Source organism: Phoenix dactylifera, chromosome 4 (genome assembly GCF_009389715.1).
Source record: "Phoenix dactylifera cultivar Barhee BC4 chromosome 4, palm_55x_up_171113_PBpolish2nd_filt_p, whole genome shotgun sequence".
In the NCBI taxonomy this organism is placed as follows: Eukaryota; Viridiplantae; Streptophyta; class Magnoliopsida; order Arecales; family Arecaceae; genus Phoenix; species Phoenix dactylifera.
This window is the reverse complement of record NC_052395.1, coordinates 13,402,381-13,424,203: the sequence shown is the minus strand read 5'-3', so window position 1 is coordinate 13,424,203 and position 21,823 is coordinate 13,402,381. Positions and strand designations below refer to the sequence as shown.

At 35.3% G+C, this 21,823-nt stretch overlaps 1 protein-coding gene across 1 annotated transcript; it reads right to left on the bottom strand.

The window, feature by feature from the left end:
* Positions 1-2,568: 2,568 nt before the first annotated feature.
* LOC103712715 (dihydroflavonol 4-reductase) lies at positions 2,569-9,361 on the bottom strand. Its single transcript, XM_008799310.2, has 6 exons — positions 9,130-9,361; positions 7,263-7,432; positions 6,244-6,438; positions 5,397-5,556; positions 4,838-5,030; positions 2,569-3,010 (listed from the first exon to the last, which is right to left on the bottom strand). The coding sequence occupies exons 1-6, from the start codon at positions 9,242-9,244 to the stop codon at positions 2,773-2,775; spliced, it is 1,071 nt and encodes a 356-aa protein (XP_008797532.1). The 5' UTR covers positions 9,245-9,361; the 3' UTR covers positions 2,569-2,772.
* Positions 9,362-21,823: the final 12,462 nt, after the last annotated feature.

The following is a 21,823-nucleotide window of genomic DNA, read 5'->3' as shown; positions in this document are numbered from 1 at the left end:
CACGAATGAACGAATAAAGAAACAAATAAATAATTAAAATAATAATTAAATATATTTAAATGAAATAAAATAATAAATAAATAAATAAATAAGAAAGGGGGACAAGAAGAGAAGAAAAAAGATAAGAAAAAAAAAGAAGGAAAAGAAAAGAAAAAGAAGAAAAGAAAAAAAAGAAGAAAAAGGAAAGAAAAAGAAGAAAAGGAAGAAAAATAAAAGAAAAAGAAAAAAAGAAAAAAAAGGAAGAAAAAAGAAAAGAAAAAGAAAAAATAGAAGAAAAGGAAAAAAAAGAAAGATTTAAGTGTGTGCAGAGAAGATTTAATTGTGTATATAAAATACTTAACTGTGTGATACACACAGTTAAGTGTTCTCTGTATATAATTAAGTATTCTCTGCACCCACTTAACTATGTTTAGAGAAGATTTAAGTGTGTACAAAGAAAATTTAATTGTATACAAAGAATACTTAACTGTGTAATGCACACAGTTAAATCTGTGTATAGAGAAGATTTAATTGACAATTAAGTCTGCGTGCAGAGAAGACTTAATTGTGTACAGAGAATACTTAATTGTCTTTTTTTTTTCTTTTTCTTTTTTTTCTTTTCTTTTTTTTCTTCTTTTTTTTCTTTTTTTTCTTTTTCTTTCCTTTTCTTCCTTTTTCTTTTTCTTTCCTTTTTCTTCTTCTTCTTTTCTTCTCTTTTCTTCTTTTTCTTTCCTTTTTCAATGAAATAAAATAGTCAATAAATAAATAAGAAGAGAGGAGAAAAGAGAAGAAAAAAAACAGAAAAAAAGAAGAAAAAGGAAAGAAAAAGAGAAAAAAGGCAAGAAAAAGAAGAAAAGAAAAGAAAAAGGAAGAAAAGGAAAAAAGAAAAGAAAAAAAGGAAAAAGAAAAGAAAAAAAAGAAAAAAGAAAAGGAAAGGAAAAAATAGAAGAAAAGAAAAGAAAAAAAATTTAAGTATGTACAGAGAAGATTTAATTATGTATAAAGAACACATAACTGTGTGATGCACACACAGTTAAGTGTTCTCTGTACACAATTAAATCGTCTCTATACACACTTAACTGTGTTTAATAGTGTGTAGAGAAGATTTAAGTATGTACAGAAAATATTTAATTGTATACAGAGAATACTTAACTGTGTGATGCATACAGTTAAGTGCATCACACAGTTAAGTATTCTCTGTACACAATTAAATCTGTATGCAAAAAAATATTAATTATGTATAAAGAATACTTAACTGTGTGATGCACACAGTTAAGTGTTCTCTGTACATAGTTAAGTGTTCTCTGCATTAAGTCTACGTGCAGAGAAAACTTAATTGTGTACGGAGAATACTTAACTATGTACAGAGGAGACTTAACTGTCTTCTTTTTCTTTTCTTTTTCTCCTTTTTTTTCTTTTATTTTTTTCTTTCCTTTTTCTTCTTTTTTTTTTCTTTTTCTTTCCTTTTCTTCTTTTTCTTTCCTTTTCTTCCTTTTTCTTCTATTTTTTCCTTTCCTTTTCTTTTTTATTCTATTTTATCCTTTTCTTTTCTTTTTTTTCTTTTTTTTCCTTTTCTTTTCTTTTTTCTTCTTTTTTTTTCTTTTCTTTTTTTCCTTTTTCTTTTCCTTCTTCTATTTTTTCCTTTTCTTTTCTTTTTTCTATTGATTTTTCTTTCCTTTTCTTTTCTTCTTTTTCTTTCCTTTTCTTCCTTTTTTTTCTTTTTTTTTCTTTTTTTTTTCACTATATTTATCAATATCATAAGGATCAGATTATTTGCCACTCACTCATTACTTACTTTTCTTTCTTTTTTGTTTCTTTTCTTCTTTTTTTTCTTTTCTTCTATTTTCTCCTCCCGTGAGGCTGGCGGCACCATAAGGAGGTTGGGCCATGGCGGCCGCGGGAGGAGGCCCGGCCGCGACGACTTTATATATGTATTTATTTATTCGTTCATTCATATATATATATATATATATATATATATATATATATTTATTTATTTATTCTTTCTTTTTTCTTTTTTTTTCTTCTTTTTCTTTCCTTTTCTTCTTTTTTTTCTCTTCTTTTTCTTTTCTTTTTTCTTCTCTTCTTCCCTTCTTCTTCTTTCTTTTTTATCTTCCTCCCGCGATGCCGCCGGCGTCGGAAGGGGGCCGAGCCGTGGCGGCCACAGAAGGGGGCCGCAGGATGGGGCCGGGACGCCGGCTGCCGCTTGCAGCCGCGGCGGCCGCAGATGGCCCGCGGAGAATTCTTCTCCTGCGAGGCCGTCGGCGTCGGAAAGGAGCCGGGCCACGGCAGATGCGGAAGGAGGGCGGGCCGTGGCCGGCGACGGTCGCAGGACGCCACGACCGCCCTTCTTCCTCTTCTTCGGCGCCTCCCCACCATGGGGGCGGGGGCATTCTCGGCGGCCATGACCGGCCCGACTTCCTTTTGCCTTTCTTTTTTCCGGTGGGTTGGAAGATCAGGAGAGGACATTTTCATCTCATAATAAAATATTAAAATATAGCTGGATCGGTTGTTAAACAACCAGTCAATAAGGATTAAACGGTCAATAAATGGACCGCCATTAATTATCCCTTCTTTTTTCCAGTTCTCTGAGTGATAGAAATGTTCGCCAGCCATTTCATTGATTATTGAAATAATAATGGAACACAGCAGAGCAGAAATCTTGAGCAGCACACCGAGACGGAGAGTTCTATGAAGCACGGAAAAAAAAGAACATGGATGGAAAGAGCCCCCTGAAAGAAAAAACTAAATTTGGTCGCACACCACCGTTCCATATTCTCTTCATTTGGAGCGTCAGGACTTTTGGATCGTCAAACCATTCACTCTCTTGGCATCCATGGCCACATGTTCTCCAGCCTTATTGCTGCAAAGCGGCTCCTTGGTCTGGTGCGGTATCAACTTCTTCTCCCTGCATATCTGAATGGCAGCATCAAACATGTCCTCCATGGAGTACCGAAACTTGAAGCCGAGGTCTATGAGTTTCTTCGAGGAGAAGCACACCCGTCCGATTCCATCATCAATCCCCTCAAACCTACAAGAATAATTTTATTTCAGTACCACCTTTCCCATGGAGGAAAATATAGAACTGGTGGTCCTTCAGAGTGACATCAGTGAATGCACCTGTTATGTTATAGATATTATAAAGCCGCAACCGCATATTTGGGAACATGCGGTGGCTGCACGCGAGGCTTGGCGTAGGTTTGCTACAGTTTTATTTTCCCCTCAAGAGAGTACACTTAAAGCATAAAAAAGGTAAAAATATTTTTCTATTTCCCTGATTTTTTTCCTGTTTATTTTTAGTTGTATTTAATTAATTAATTATCTTATTGCTGGTTTCTAGGAGCTTTGCTGGTTTTGGATCGATTGAAGTTCGGGCTGATGAATTCTTGAGTTTATCAGCCCTTGGTTAAATATTCAGCATATTTTATTATTTTTCTTTTTGGTGCAAAATAATTATGCTATTTTTTCATTAGGTTTTTGTCCATGCTAGCTTCAGATTTTGTTGCCAATAAATTATTTAAGTGACATGCTCAGCATTTCATGGAATGAAAATATTTTATTTAGATATCGTATTTTATTTATATATTAAAAGAAAAGTGGTGGCTGATGGTTAGGAGATATTTGTTTGTAGCTTTTTTCTCGTAGTTTAAGCTTTTATAGAATAGATTTTGCTTTTACATAATAGATATCTCTTATTTATTATCTTTATTGGTAGGATATGCTATGATAAAGATTCATTGTCAAGTTTGAAACCCTAGATTCGATCTAAGCATGCCCAAGATTCCTGGACCATAACAATTCACTAAATGGTAATATATTTACTAAATTTTGTGTTATTTGTAGCAGTTAATTATAGTAGCATACTGGCAAGAAGATGGTTGATTCACATGATGTATCAGAAAAATATATGTGACATGCAGGGTTTATTTGACTACAATGTACATGTCAATAACTCATATTTTTGGTACCAAAAAAATAACTCATATTTTCCTCTATGATGGTCCATACCTGATTCTATCTGGTTGCAAATGCTAAATGCTTGGTCATATGATTGTTTAGCAGAGTTGAAGACCATGGCTTCATAACAATGGTTTATATGTATGTTGTTTGACTTCCCATTATCACTGTCTACTATTTTTTTTCAGGTGGCAATGGTCCTTTTTTCAGAAGCAAGCAGAAATAATAATTTGGCATTCAATTGAAATCCTTAGGCAAATAACATCGTACAAGTCAAGCTTCAATTATTTCCACTAGCAGAATACTCAAATACGAAAGAATGTAGATCAATTAATGGCAAGTAAGATGTTGTGCTTTAAAATGGAGTGGATCCTACAGTTCGATAGCCTGTAAAATCCATTCCGAACTTCCATAACTTCTTGCCAATCTAGAAAAAATGATGTGTGAATATTCAGTGGTCACCTTAAGTTGACCTTTGAATAGAACTTTTCTTTGTTTATCGTAATATTTTGTTTTTAGAGTCTTAATTTTTCAGATTTTTCTCTACCAGCAAAATAAGTGATGTTTTATACAGACAAATGTATGGTGAACAGGTGTCCTAGAAAAGTAACTCTCAAAAGTCATCCTCTATTATACCTTAGAATTTGTCATTTCATATTTTATATAATGATATAGTATGATATTTTACAACAGATACATTAAATCTTGAATATATAAATTGACAGCCATCCCTAGTTGCTTTAATAATTACTGCCTGATGAAAATTTTGAATTGTTTGAGAATGCAAAACTGATTATTATATTCCTAGGTTAACAAACTCTCGTGCATAATGTATGGGCATTTGCTAGTTCTGTTAGTATAGCTGTATTGCTTAAACCAGTGCAACGAAGAGATCACTTACTTTTGGGGGATGCTGTACTGAGGATATCGCTCTTTCATCATTCTTGCAAGTTCATAGATGGTAACATCATGAGAAGAGCAAATGTATCTTCCATTTGCTTCTGGGTGCTCGAAGAGGAATATATGAGCAACGCATAGATCATCCAAGTGAACGAATTGGATTTGTTTTAAAATTGAGTAGTGAGCTTCATTTCCTGTTAAGATTCCATTGCAAGAGTTCAGTAATGATAAAATTTAATCTTCTTATGACAAGGGAGAACAAGTCATCCATTTTGTGAACAGAAGTAATTTCTGTATGAGTCAATCGTCAGTTTGCTCGTGCTTGCTGTTAATATGTCAAACGGATAAATTTCAGTTAAACACAATTAAACCTTGGTTCGGTTCTGAGCATGCTGGTTGTTCATCTAATGTTTAGGCTGGGGCTATGAAGGCAAAGTTATCTTCTAGGTTGTGTGGATGGTATAGCTTCTATTGCTAACAGAATATCTCATGAAGCAGAGTTTTTTTTTTTTTTTTGCAATTCAAATGTCATAATTCATTAGTAGCAGGAAGAAATGTACCTGTGATCAGTGATAGTGCAGTGATCAGACTGGGTGGCATTGATGAGCTGATGAACGGGCCAACAACAAGGGTTGGAATGATGCTGATAAAGTGAATGCCATTCTCCCTTGCAAATTCCCATGCAGCTTGTTCAGCTAGAGTTTTGGATACGAAGTACATCTGTATCACAAATAACGGCTCATTACCTTATCATACCCTCGCCCCTCCGTCCTAAGAAAACAAAGAAGAGTGCTCTTTGGATTTGCATGGAACATACACCAGGAACAACTGAATGAACTTTCAGGATTGGTATTTTATAAACAGGGCCTTTAGTCAGGTTTTGCTACTATGATTTGGCTTTCTGAACAAATTGATGGTAAATTATACTTAAATATCTCACAAAAAGAGTTCAACCATTTTTCTATTTCTTTTCTTTCCTTTCTTTTTTAGCTAAAGGGAAGGAGATCCTACAGACATTTCACAAATTACTTCACCTTTTACTTTTAAAAACTTTACAAATAACACCGACTGATATGTGTGGGAATTATCTGGATTGTTCCAGTTACTCTCACAAAAATTGCTCTAGTTCTCATAGATATCAAACTTCCATGACCAAAGCAAGCAGACCTATACTCTAGTGACTCAATGTGTTTTTCTGACACTGCTATTGATTCATAGTGATTCATAGCGACTCGTAGTGGTTCATAGTTTAGGGTGACATGATAGAAACACGCCAAAAACTGTAAGCACAGTTGGTTGGCACCTCACTCTTAGCTACTTGCTTTTAGGAGATCCAGGATGCAAATTTTAGGTATTGCAGAGAAAATAGAAATAACAATAGATACAGGGTCAAACTTGGTAGTATACCCATCCAGTCATCTTGACACGCCGGCAGAACTCGATGTCGCTCCATGAGCTCTCTTCATACTCTGAATGTTGGTGCTCTTGCACGTTCACAGTCCCAGCAGAGGAAGTGAAGATGACACGCTTTACTGTCCCAGCTTTCTTGCAAGACTTCATTATGCTCAATAGTCCCGTAACTGTGGGCTTAATCACTTCATTCTACAAGGAAAGGCATAATGTTACCATGGTGAAGGAAAAGAGAAAAGAAAGTTTAAAGAGACAAATCTGTGATGCAACCATAACATAATTATCTGATTTTTCCCCAAGCTGTAACTATCTGATGTCAAAGCATGGTATGCCATACCGTACCGAACTAGATAGTAACGAGCATACCATATCATACCGGTTTAGTACTGGTTTATGGTTCGGGAGGTGTATCGACGCTCAGTATGCTGCAGCGGCCCTTATACTAGGCGTATCGATATAGCAACAGAGTGGCACCGAGACAAGGCTGGGTACCGAGACGGCGTACCTTGGTCAGACTCTTAAATCCTCAGCCAATTGTATTATGTCTTATTGGAAATATTTATGCAGCACCACCTTTTATTTCCTTAATGTTAGTTTCAACATTTTATGAAAAGCAAGATCGGTAAGAATATTAGGGTTGAAAATGATAAAAATTTGGAATATCTAACTTTATTTTTAGTTGTGAAAATTTCAATCATCTAACAAATTAAGCACAAATGGAATGCCATGTAATCTCAATGTTTTGACATAAAACTTGTATGGATATTTTCAGACATTATATATTCATCTAAGGTTCAAATTTTCGGCAGTCCTAATTTGGTTTTGATCATGCACCGAGATATGTTGATTATGAACTCAATATAACTCTACCAAGTTGGCAATGTGCTCCCAATTTACCTGATTTTTAATCATGAGGGTGGTGAACCCCTCTTCCTCCTACCCAATGGACTGGAGCATTTCAATTGCTTTAGACCAGGTTCCCACATTATCATGCTTGAAACTTAGAGTTTACTCACCTCAGGGTCTTTGGACTCAAAATCCATAGGAGTGGCCACATGGAACACCCCACTGCATCCCTCAATCGCCTCATCGAAGCTACCTTCCTCATCAAGGTCTGCTTTCCAGATGGTGACTCGTTCGCTGGCCCCCGGAAGATCCAGTAGAGGCTGCGTCTTCTTTAGATTTGCTGTTGAATAGGGAAGCAAATTAATTTATTGTTAAAGATTGACAAAATTGATAGTTAGCAAAATTTATTTTCATATTGAGCTTCTACACATATGGAAGTTTGCTGCATGGTTAAGGCTTATTTTTGTGTCACACACCGGCATATGGAATGCTTTGTGGTTTGCAGAAGCCAAGCAAAATTACAGGGCCTTGCACCATCTTGCTTTTCTTCTCATAAAAACTAATGGGACAAGCCTATTGCTTGCACCATCCTACCTCTGAAAGCTGTTAAAAGATGGCTCATCAGATATCTTTCTTTCTTTCTTTCTTGTTTGTTTCTTCCTTTTTTTGAATCATTTAAGCTTCTAGGCATTTTGTAGGTATATAAGATGTGGAAAAATTCCTTGAAGACCATAATTCCTACAAAGATGAAGTGCCATCAGAGTGACATCTTTCCTTCATGGTGGACATTGAAATGGACATGAAACAATGAGATCTCGTGATAGCAACTCAAATTCATTCAGTCATCTAGTTTGGTTATGACAAATGTCGCATTTTACACCTACATTTTTTTTTCAAGGGAGAGACATTTTTGCTTTCTTTTATTTTCATATTATTACTAGATGAATTTAAACTACTTTGAAGCACCTACAAGGCATCAAGTTTGAAATACAAAGATAGGTGATATGCAAGATATAAACAAACTTTAGGCTACATGGGGCTCATTGATTATGCACTTTCATTTTTGTGAGTCAATCTATTGGTTGCTCCGCAATATTCAAAATTGGCAGTGTCTTTGGATGCATTATATGAGTCATCGTATTTTAAGCTTTTATATGATTTTCATGTAACAAGTAATTGTTGGTTTGCGATCGAACATCTTTACTTGCAATGAAAAGTATTGAATAAACTTTTCATTCTTCTAGTGATAACCTAAAAAATTCATCTTCCATGCTTCAAAAATACTATATTAAAGAAGGGGATATCGCAATCATCATTCAAAATTTAAAAAAATTAATACAACAGCTAAATATATTGAATGTGTTAGTTTTAATTACAAGCAATATTGTTTTTGCATTTTCTTCATTATTTTTTTTTTGAGGACTGATGGGCGAAGCAAGACGCTTCCCCCAATTTGTATTTTCTTCATTAGCTCAATGATCCAGCCTCCCCTTTCCTCCAAAAAAAAAAGAAAAGTTTAACTAAGTACAGAAACAAAATATCTGATCGATGATTCCAAAAAAAAAAAAAAAAGAATCCACAAATTAGAAATGATAGAAGCTTTTTTGTCTTTGATTTGAATTCTTAAATAAGTTGGATCACCAATCGATCCTAAAATTTCAGACTCACTGCTCTGTCCAAGAATACAAGGAACCATCTTTTCAATTGGGCAATCAACATTTTTTTTCCTTCTTTGAAGGTAAATGGAGGAAGCCAAGTGCTTCCCCCAGAATTTGTTAATAATAATTCGGCAATCGGCAAAATTCATAATAATCAAAACAAAAACCTTCAAATTATCTGGACTCTTTACTATGATCACAAATATGCCGAAGCTCAATAAGCAATCAGATGCAAGAATGGGATGGCGAGCATATCATGCAGCTTTATGCTTACATATGTCATAAATCTATGAAAAAAAAAGAAAAGAAATTAAAAGCTAGTTGCAATAAAACAGTTGGTTTATAGAGGGAGGGAAGGAGCCCGAGATTCACTACTGACTTGGGTCTCTGACGGTGGCTCTGACGATGTATCCCTCCTCTAGAAGCCTCATAACGAGCCATGTTCCGATGAAACCGGAAGCTCCAGTCACCACCACTGGTCCCTTCGTCTCCATCCCTCTCTCTCTCTCGCTCTCTCTCTTTCTCTGGGACTGGTAGTCGCTGCGTCACCTATTCCTTTAGAAGCGTGTGCGCGCACATATATATGCACGCAAGGAACACGGAAGGGTAGGTGGCGGGTAGCTAGGAGTCAGCCCGTGCTGCCCCACAACGCAAGGGGTCCCTCTCACTTTCACTCTTCTCATTCTGGGGCAGGTGAAACGTGCATCGACCAGTCAAGATTTGGATATCCTAACACAGGGCTGGGCCCTTCAAACGACTGCTTGTATTCAGTTTTACTCATGATGTTTGTATTTTACCTTGAAATTCCTTGCTCCTGCAAGTGCAAATTTTTTCCTTTTTTTTTAGTACAACAGCAACTCACACATATCGAGTATAAGTGCAGATAACAAAATCAAAAAAAAAAAAAAAAGTATAAAGGATGAGGAACTGACATGTAGTCTATCCAGATGAATCCTTCTAAATGGTGAGCTGCAAATGAGGCCACTCAGTTAGCTACGCTATTCGTCTTCCTATAGATATGTATAGCCATAGACAGTCCACACTTGTCTAAGTGCCTGCGAATATTGTGGAGTAGCGATCTAGAAGTCTCCTGAACATATATGAGCATGAAAAGATCTTGGATAACCCAACACTGGGCCCTTCAAACGACTGCTTGTATTCAGTTTTACTTATGATGTTTGAATTTTGCATCGAAATTCCTTGCACTTATTTAGCTCCGTTTTTGCAAGATCAATTTTTTAATGCCCAATACCCCTCCGCTGCAGTGTTCCCCAATGCCCCAAGTATTTCCTCTACTATACTAGGAATCCAAGATCTGCTACTATGGAGTTCTACGAGCGTGCTTGATTTTTTTTTCCCTAGATGTAACTATGCTAAGGCAAAGGGCACGAACAGTAGAAGGCATGGTGGAATGGTCGGTATCAAACTGCTGGTCAAAGCCAAGATTGCTTGTTGTAAAATGTGGAGGCCTATCTACTCCCAAAAAAGAGAAGAGGAGCAGATAGACGCTGCATGAGGACAACTCCCCTGGGGCTCCACTTTCAGATGCCAGTGCATGCAGATCTGAAGAACTAAGCCCCAAACTACTCATAAATATAATACGTAAATTACATTTACAACCCTCGATAAATATGTATAAGAACAGATTTTACATATTAGGTCCTCACCACCTAAATTATTGGTGCAATAAATATAATAAATATAAGGGAAACTTGATGACCTAATAAAAATAATAAGAAAAAACTCTGATCAACATTTTTTACACCCAGTCCGCCAAGTATATTTTTTGTTTTTTTTTATTTTCGATCCTCCTAAAAGCATCAGGCATGGAATGGAGATGGATGGGGGAGGGACCGAAAATTAAAGAATCGGCCCACAGCCTCTTCTCGTCCACGCTGTTTCTACAGATGGAAAGATCTAAATATGTAATTCAAACCACAACATATTGCAACTTAGAGAGTGTAAAGTGAGGCATAGATGGGAACTAGAGCCGATCATAGGCTGGACCTCAAGCCTAAATTCTATTCATTTATAATTGAATTTCAGATCAAGCCTATTTAAAATTCGATTTTTTTAGTACCTAAGCTTCGCTCATGATTAGCCCTACAGAGAATTTCATTAATATTATGCTTGCAAGATGGTGTAATTTGCGAAAAAAGTTGAATATCAATCTCGCTACCAGGCTGCCCCTTTGCAACATTATTACAATTGCAATGTTGTAATTAAGGTAAATATAGACCAATTTCGTTCCATGTACAGTCAATCAAACCTTAGTTGATCTTAGTTGACAACGGCCGGCAGGTAGTTAGAGGATGGCGCTAGAAAAAGCTTTGGAAATCTGCGATAGCCTTGCGAGTATCTTGGCTCTCGTAACAAGTAGCTAGCTTTTTAATACTAGTTTCATTTTATTAGATTTTGTTACTGAAGAAATTTTAGTTGAGATGCTTTAAATCCTTTGCGTGAATGAATCAAGATGGAAAATGATAGATATAGCTGCGTAGGCGTTCCACTTGTCATAGAGATCGTTTTTAAAAAGTACAACGGTCAAGCTTGCCATGATACATTAAACGTTGACTGGTTGTCCATCATGGAGCCATCTATCCGTACCACCGAACCTTCTTTCTCGAACTAACCCCAATCTTGACCAACCTATTGACTTTCTCGAACTCCGTTTTCGCATGAACTTGCATGTAATTTGGGCAAGCATATCTTTCCTAAATGGAATGCCCTCAGAGTTCATGAACTGGACCGGCAGCCTTTGACGATGCAGAGAATAATAGCATTTACAATTTCTATTTGAGAAACCTTCTTAGGATGAGAATGAGCCGAGAAGCTCGCAAGCTGCTCGAGCTCGAGTCGGATCCAAGCTCGACTTGTCTCTGTTATTATCGAGCTCGAATAGCTTGAACAGTTTTTTGAATCGAGTTTGAGTAACAAAAATGCTCAATTTGAAAACTTGCGAGCCTAGTCAAATATATGTATTTTTAATAATATTATATTTTACTTATAACATATATTATTAATTTAATATTTTAAAATATAATATTATATAATATTTTTGTTTTAACCATGTTTTTTATTTATAACCTAGGCTTGAATTCAAAATCGAACTCGGGCTCGAGTATGGCTCGGTTAATATTGAAGTTGAGTCAAGTTGGTCTCGAGTATTACTTTTTTTTATTGAGTCAAGTTTAAGCTTGGATTTTGATGCTCGTCGATCTCGAGTCGAGCTTCGAGCCCGAGTATTTTGAACCGAGTCAAGCTCGAGACTCTAGCTACTCGACTTAGCTTAGCTTGATTGCTTAGCCTCATTTAATTGCCTGATTTTCATGGTAAAGACTAGGTATTCTATTGTCAATGTTTACCATAATTGCTCAATTCTAGGCACTAGCCCTTAATTTGAAAAAAAGGGCAAGTTTGGAGGGGGAAAAACTGGTGACCGGCTCATCTGATTAACTGGCAACACTGTGCAAGGACTCGCTTAGTTCTTTGCTAATCTCCTAGCTTGAACCATTTCTTTTATTTTTTTTTTTTTGAAGTTTACATATGATGTATATATTTATATTTTTGGAGTTTTTGGAGTTATAATGGATATTTCATTGTGTTTGATATTATGCATGTATTGGCCTTTTTTTTATATGATACCACTTCTGTTATGCGAGTTGGCACTTTAAAGCATCAGAAAGTTGGGTAACCTAGCAAGCGTCGCAAAGTTTTTTTTTTTTTTTTTTTTCCGATAAAGAGGAAGACAAAGCCATCCGGCCTTTATTAAAAAAATAAAGTTTACAAAAATTATTTATAAAGAATTTGCAAGAAAAAAAAAGTAAGAATTTTTTTTTATAAAAGTTAGCGGTCTGTAAATAGACCTATTAAACTATTCAACTTGCTGAACAATCTCATAAGTGATTTGAAGGATTTCTGTATATTTAATGTGCAACTATATAGCTCTGCATCGTGATGTAAGTCAACCTTTTTCTAAAAAAATAGATCAGTGTCTCTCAATGTACGGCACCAATGCTGTAAGGTCATTTTCAAGTTTGAGATGAGAGTCAAGCAGCTTTTCTAAACTTTTAGAGTTCAGAATTCAGTTTAAGTCAAGGTTTGTTCCATCAGACTAAGAAAATTTGAAAGCCCGTGGTGCTTCCAGTTGAAGAAGGTTGATAAGATTTTTTGCAAAACACAATATACAGAACTTGATTTCTTTAAAAAAATTCGAGAATTTCGTTTCTTCTATATTTTCCTACATACAGCAGCAATCAACTGATCCGCAACTTTTCTCATTGATGATTGGAGTTTTTTGTTTCTCCATTTGGTCCATAAATCACTAATGCTGGTAGGCAATCCTCTCATATTTAGCTGCACTTTAATCATTGCCCATAAACTATAGGCAAATGCTGGTAGCGAGCGTCGCAAAGTCTCTGCAACCTTCTTGAAGCTTCAAAGTTTCGTCCGTTTATAAACTTTCCATTGCTTTAAAGCATCGCTTGCATAGCCGAAGCTTCTTCCATGCTTTTAGTTGCGTCGGCCATCGGCAATTTCTTTAAAAAAGTGTTGGACTTGGCCTATTTTCCTCTAGCGATATAGAAGTCAAATACCAGTCCGAGTACAGCTATTTAGCATTAATCTTCGTTTAACCTAGTTTCACATGATACTCCAAAGCTTTAGTTTTGGCAGGCAAGTTGGAATAATAGATGACATATAGATACATTGGAGTGCTACAGTTAATCAACCTTTTCCGACTAGGACTACAGATGACCTTCTCATGCAATATCTTGTCAGATACTCGCAACTCGCAAGTAAAACCTGGGTTAATGGAGTTCAGTCTAACGAGCAACTACACATGCTAGATGTTGAGCACGAGATTAAAAAGAAAAAGCACACCTTGTCGGGAGTTTTAATTTCGGCCGTTTTTTCCCCCACATATTTGATATAGATACTTCCTGCATCTGTTCTATAAAATGATTAATTATGCTCCTATCAAGATTAACCTAGCTCCAAAATCAAAAAAAAAAAAACAGGAAAAGTGATTTTTTTTTTTTTTGATGAGAAAATGGGAGGGGGAGGAAATCTCACTCGCGTAGCAGCTTCCACTGGGCCTCCCTTTACTAGGGAATGTTTGATATGGGTAGAAATTTTACACATACCCTTTCCGATCCGTAGAACACCCCACGTATGAGTACGTCACTCCAGCGCCATCTTAGTGCCAGCTGGATCAGATAGCACTTCCACCGAGCATGTCCAAGCGGGAGCATCCGGTCCCAATATTTAATCGACGTCCGCGCGTTTCAAATTTGGACCATGCCGATGAAAGCAAAGCTTCATTCCAACCGTGTCACCGTCTTGGTTTTTTTTTTTTTTTTTTTTTTTTTTTTTTTTTTTTGGCACCTATGGCTTGATCTGCTTTGCACACGTTGGGTTGGATTTGACGGATCAATTAATGTGAATGCCCGCGATCAACTCATGCTTAAAATAATGAAGTTTGTTTAAAGATGCATTGAATTGGGCAAAATGGAAGGAGTCGGAGGTCAACTTAAATTAACGTTAAAAAAGAGGAACGGAAGGCAGGGAAGTTACAACTCTTTTATACTTTGAGAAAGGGAGGAAGCAAGCTGAAGCCATTTTATTAGTAGTATGAAGTTACGCAAGAGGCTTAGGCCAAAAGACACGGAAAGAGAGCTCCGTGGTTCTTTGAAAAATAACTCAGATATATATATGTATATAAAGAGAATTTCCAGTTAGAAATTTGTTTCTAATTTCGTACCTTCTAACCTATGAATAGTGGTGTGATAAGTTCAGTGATTTAAGCTTATGAACTAAACAAGAGTATAAAATTGGTGGGTGCATGATTATGACCTCCTACCAAGGCACAACTAAACAATATCTAATTAATACTTTCCTCAAATCATAATTAAGATAAAAAAGAAGAGTTTTCATATCCAATTCTACCAACATAGAGTATAAGATCTTTTCTTATCCTTATTTACTAATTGACCACGATAAAGTTATTTTTATTTACGAGAAGCCTTTATGTTTATCTCCCATCGCCTACACTAAGCATGGCCCCTTTTAAGTTAACCAGGGATAGGAAATGTTTACCATGGATAAGAAAATAACCATCTTTGCTGCTCCTACTTTTAACTAAGAGAGCTCAAGTTGTATCTTTTGAACGAAAGAAAGAATGATTGTTTTTTTTCTGTAGCATCAACCATTGAATTGTACCTTGCACATCTTTCGGTGATTCAACGATTAATGTTGCAGGAAAAAAAAATCTCAAAAAAAAAAATTTCTCAAAAAAAAGATTTCTATCCTTTGCCAGAAACTTTTATACCTTCCTGCAGCCTGCACCATTTTCTTTATCTTTTTCAATTTAAACATGAAAATGGAAAAGGCCATTGATCCTGCTTTTATTTATAAGAATGTAAACAAAAGTGCTTTCTCATAAATTAAAAGAGATGTAAACACAAGTTTACCATCTTGTGATAGTCGTGACTCGGCATTCTAGGATTGTTTAGTAAGGTATCATTTCTTTACAGTATATGTCTATTTCATCAAAGCGTGTTAACAACAACGAGACAACGTCAAATGAGGCCAACCAAGTCAAAATACATCCCTTGGGAGCAGTTAAAACAATGCTTGCAAGATTAATCAATCCCATCGCAACGTGATCGATGACCATTTCAGCAAAATCCAAGCCTACAAATTCCAAGCTCTTCACCATTGATGCGTCCTCACCATCAGCACAACCAACACAAGACTGAGCACGCCAACTACCTTCTCCCTGGCCTTCCCTTCTTCCACGGAAATGTCCGGAGCTTCAAGCCATCAGAAGAGCAGACGAGGGTACCGTCGACTCCTTTCCCAGCAGTTCTCCTTCAACTTCGCCGAGAAGAGCGAACCGAAGGCTTCCACGACCAAGACGAAGACATCAAAGCGCAAGGACGTAAAAGCTCATCCTGTCATCAAAATTCTCGAAGCGCCGTCAAAGAAGTCTGTGACAAAGCCCGAGTTCTTGAGGTACTTGGAATACATGAGGGAGGCCGGGACTTGGGGTCCCGACTCAGACAGACCCGTGATCTATTTCAAGTAGTCTTTTCTTTTTATCCATTTGCTGTGTTCTGGGAGATGTATTCTTATATCATTTGCTCTTGAGGAATAAAATCTTGTATCAAAATTGTTGTTCTTTTATGATTTGTTATTATTACCCAGCCCATAAATTGTTTTTTTTCAAACAAAGAAAATTGAGATGGGTGATGCTTTCAATGTAAAAATTTTAATCCTAGTTCATGAAATGTTCCACTGTGGCTAGAAGTCCCATGCGTGCATGAGATCGATGGTGGAGATGCAGTGCTAAGATGGGATTTTCTTTTTCATTTTCTTTTTCTATTTTTCTGGGAGATGGTGACCAGGGTCACCCAGCACCATATCACGAAAATATATGAAAATAAAATGTCAAAGAATTTTTTTTTTTTCCTATGACGGATGAATCACATACTTCTAGTGTAAATATCTAAAAAAGCCAAAAAAAATATATATTTCAGAACACTCTAGATAGTTCCCTCTCACCAACCTAGAAAACTTCTTCAGAGAGGTATGCCACATACGATGCCACCTAATTCGCAGCTCTATTAACCTTCCTGTAAACATGCTTGGTCTGGAAGACAATATTACCATCTATTATGGTCTGAATATCCTGGAGTAGAGAATGGTAGCCACCCATGCCGCTGATAGATTATTTTTTTGCAGCTGTTTTGGACGGAGAGGAAACAAAACATAACTCACAAGTTTCTTTGAAACATTCTCAATCAAACATAAGAATGTTTCAATAAAATAATTACTTGCTAAGGGGCTATTGTCGATATTCCTGAGTTAACAAAGTCCATGCAATTGGTGTAGAATCCAAGGAATGAATGATGGAGCATAATAGAAAAGACAAGTGCCACGTATGAAAATACTTTTGTGCCCAAAGTCGGCCCATGACCAGCTCTACTTATGACTCAAATGACAATTAGATCTTCGCATGTATAGTTGTGTTGATAAAGGAATTATATTAGCTGCAACTGATCCGTTTCTTCCTACATGAGGGATGTATGAGATTGTATTTGATTAAGAGAACATCAGGTTCTGTGTTTCTTATTATGGAGAATTGGTTGAACCATATCCACCAACATAGCAATAAATCAATCCAATTACAAACTAACACACACAAAGATAGATATAAAAAAAATAGAAGGACAAAGAAAGTAATACATGTATGTGCATGTTGGTTCATGGATGGGCTGAAAATTTTACCAAGTTAACAAGAGATCTAATGTTCTTTGAGGGGATTAAGGATACGACCCTCACGCGGCTAGTCAAGTATAGAGCTGCTGGATTGCTAATTCTAGACAGGATATGACAAGGTAAGACTATTATTCTTTATTTTTTCTTTTTGATTTTTTACAGAATAACTTTTTTTTTTTAGAAGGTTGTACAAATCACTATTAATGAAATAGTCAAGGGATAAGGTAACAAGTTCACACGTAGGAAAGAACATGTGCTAATGGTTCTTAATTCTCGGCATAGTGATATTTGACATGGCACAAGGCCGGCCAGGTCACCTTGCTCCCCGTTCCTTCTTTCTTTTCTTTGGAGGGAACCCTCCGTGGTAAAAATAACCGCATGGCAAGAGCATTCATTTGAATATCAAAAAAAAAAATCATCTAAAAGAAACATGATGCTTGGGTAGCCAAGGATAGCAACATGATGGTTAATTTGGACTAGATTATACTAGAGTTAGCTTTTAAACTTCCCAAATCTGTTTTGATCCATTTATAATTGGATTCAAAAACACAAAAACATTCTTCGATTTATTTATCATATATGAAATATACATCCAACCCATCACCACGTTAAAGATTCGCTTGTTTAATAATTATTTAAAAATAAAAACAAAATAAGTTAAACATATGAGTATTTAACATTGGATATATGTTCAAATACATTGAGGTGCAGGAGAGGTTATTAAAGGGGAGAAGTAATAGGAAAAATCCTAATCTCATGGTTATCACTATTTTTCTCTTAAATATTTTTTTTTTCTAATTGTGAATATGCAGCTTTTCTAATCTTCTGAATCAAGCCACAACTGCGTTCCATCTCGTCCCATGCTTTTCTATAATGGAGGCTTATATTTTAAATGCTTGTCTGACTTATGATAAACTAAAAATTAGAGGGCAAATTTATAACATATTATTTAATGTTATAATAGTACATTATAATGCAAATAAGGATTCTTATTTTTACTTGTATAGCTTCTACAGATTAAAAAAAAAAACTATTTTTGAAAACTTAAACCTTTTGCATTAGCTTTCCATCTAAAAGATATTGTACAGTTTTTTCAAAAAAAAATAATTTAGTTAAGCAAACTGTGACTGAAAAATAACAAAATATTTTTAATTATTCTGTTATACTATTCTTATGATAAATGTTAGCATAGTGATTATTCTAATACCAAAACAATTGAAACAGTACTTTTCTGGAAAAAATAATATTGGCTACAACTGGTTTGTTTTAGTACGGCTTATATATTCTAGCTCCAAATAGATTTATTTTTATAGAACGAATAGATTGTACAACTCTAATATGAGGACATTCACGGAAGTCAAAGAATACAATAAAATAAAAAAGATGAATAATTTTGTGTCTGTCCTACAAACAACTACCAAAATGCTGAGCTATATAGGAGACGACTCAGGCCCTATTTGGGGGGAACTCTTGGAAGTAAAGCTGTTGGAAGTAGAGCTTTTTTAAAAAATTCTTTGCTGTTTGGTAACTACATTTTTAAAGTGTTGCGGTACTTTAACGTGTGTTTGGTAAACAAATTGAGAAAGTACTTTTGTATGATAAAATTACCATAAAACACATTACATAGTATTATACAACAAAGCATAATAAAACATAACATATATTAATGCATAATATACGATATAGTATAATATTACTGTAATATAAAATAATACTATCATAATATAGTAATATGATATTGTATAGCATAGCATAATAGTAATATAATTATTAGAGTAAATTAATTTTTCATAATATAACATAATATTAAATTATTTAACATAACATATTAATGTATCATGATATAATATATTATAATATTATATTTATAGTATAATACAATAATAAAGGTATAAAATATTATAATTATTAGTATAAATTAATTTTTCATAATATAATATATTATTAAATTATTTAACATAACATATTAATGTATTATGATATAATGTAATATAATATTATATTTATAGTATAATATAACAATAAATCTATAAAATATTATAATTATTAGTGTAAATTAATTTTTCACTCTTCTAACAACCATTTATCTCTTTAACAAATTATCTCTTTACTTAACTATTTGCAATGGTGACAAATTCACTATCGTAAAGATCAGATTATTTGTCACTTACTCATTATTTTTTATTTATTTATCTATTTATACGTTCATTCATATGTATATTTATTTATGCATTTATTTATTTATTATTTTATTCATTGAAATATATTTATTTATTATCTTATTTATTTATTTATTCATTTATTCATTTATATACATATTTATTTATTTATTTGTTCTTTTCTTCTTTTTTTTCTTTTTTTTCTTCCCATTTTTTTTTCTTTTCTTCTTTTTTTCCTTTTTTTTCTTTTCTTTTTTCTTCTCTTCTTCCCCTTCCTTCCTCTCCCACCTTCTTCTTTCTTCTCCTCCCGCACGGCCGGCGGCGCCGGAAGGGGGCCAGGCCGCGGCGGCCGTGGGAGGGGGCCCGGCGGAAGGGAGCCGAGGCGGCTTACCCGCCACTAACGCAGGCGGACATCACCGCCCCATAGCTCCACTGCCATGGGGGTTTCACTGTGGCTGGGACGCCGCAGTTCCGCAGCTGGGACACCGCGGCGGGGCTAAGCGGAAGGGAGCCAAAGCGGCTCGCCCTACAGCTCCCCAGTCCCGCGGTTGGGACGTCGCGGCCCCGCGGCATGCGGAGGCCTGGCCACCCCATGGCTGAGCCCGGCCGCTCTACGGGCCAGCGTGACCTGCGGAGGAGTCGCCGGCTACAGGTGGTGGCCGGCGTGGTGGCTGCCACCGTGGGCAGTCACGAGCTGCCCCCCAAAACAAAGGAAAAAAAAAGAAACAAGGGGCAGCAACATTGAGAAGAAGAAGGAGATAGAGAGGGGGAGAGAGAGGGAAGGGTGTGAGAGAGAGGAAGAGGAGTGGGATGGAGGGTTTTGGGAGAAAAAAAGATCTTTTAAATAGAGGTATTTTGGTCAAAAAAACAACTTTCTGACGAAGCTGAAAACAGCATTTTCGGAAAGCTCCAAAATGGTGCTTCTCCTGAAAAGCTGTTTTCCGCTTTCTGAAAAAACTAAAATAGCTTTTCGAAAGTTTTACCAAATATTTTTTTTATCAAAAAGTACTTTTGAAGGGATGAAAAATACTTTTTGATCCTCCAAAACTCAACCAAATGGGGCCTTAGTGAGCTATCTAATTTGTCTTTCGGTATATGTAGTTGACCTAAAAAAAGACACCACTGAATGCTCCCCAGTTACGGTTCTGAATTCATCCAACCACCTTCGTTGAGTCTCCTAAAACAGTCACTTATTGAAACCCAGAGCTGCCTGTATTCTCCATGAAAAATCTGAGGAACCTTGTGCGCTGTCATTATGGCCCACGCTACGGGCACACGTGGTCTTTCCTTAACCACTCAATCCCTAGTCTATCCTCTTGAGACGGCCGGACTCGTAGATATTTTCTTCACGTATACCTAGAAATAGATAAAATTCGAATCCTTTCATGGTTGAAAAAGACGATCCATGCGAATACGTCCACACGGCAAGGATGCGCGACACAGCATAAAATCGTCCTTCTTCCCGTCTACCTTGGGAGCGTAAGAAATTAATTAGATGGCCAAATTCTAATTCCTAGAGGATATTTCTCCCAAATTTCTCCCGGTTTTCTAAAGGATAAAGCAATACATTTGAAACTTATTTAATTTGTAGGAAGAATTTTTTTATTAAAATAGTTTTTTTGAAAACTAATTTCTAGTAAAATAATTTTTATATGTTTGGTTGAATATAAAAAAAATGATATTTCAAAATATCTTATATTTGGTTGAACATGTATTTTTTTAATATATATATATATATATATAATATCTATTATGTTCTTAATAAAAGAAAAAATCTTACGACATTCTATCTAAAAGCTTAAAGGCATCTGAAGATATTATTTGGGTTCCTTACTCCTAGTACTCAAGATTTACTCTTACGCTTTCACGGATTCGACTAATTTTTCTTTTTGGGTAAGTTCTAAATTGTTACAACATTTTAGAAAAAAATCTCAATTTTCAACTGATGAAAATTAGATTTTTTGTATTTCATATATTTTTTTTTATAAAATACAAAAATCTAATTTTTATGATTTTTTCTTTTTTAAGAAACATCCAATCATATGTAAGCATCCTTATATTTTTTCTCTTGACCCCACGTCCTCCTTTTTCCTCGGTCCTTAGCCATCTAGCTATATGAGATGGTGACCAACCTGTAGTTGTTGTTTACATGGACCTATTTAGGCATCATTTAGAGAGTCAGAAAATACTTTTTGACCCTTCAAAAATATTTTTGGATAGTATAATAGTATTTAGTCAAAAATCAGAAAGCTTTTTTAACTTTGCCAGAAAGCTGAAAAGATCTACTTGGAAAAAGCTCTATTTTAGAACTTCTCCCTAAAAGTATTTTTTGGCCAATTTCAGAAAGTTGTTTCGATTTTAATAAAATTTTCTGATGACCAAAATACCCACCAATAAATCTTATGATTACATCTTATATTATATCATATTATATCATAATATATTATTATACTATAAATATAATATCCTATAATATAATAATAAATTTATAATATATTAGGTCATATTATATTATATTATTACATTATAATAGTACAATACATTATATTATTGTGGTAATACCTAATTATAATATAATATATTATAATATTATATTATAAGCATAATATAACATATTATTACGATCATAATATT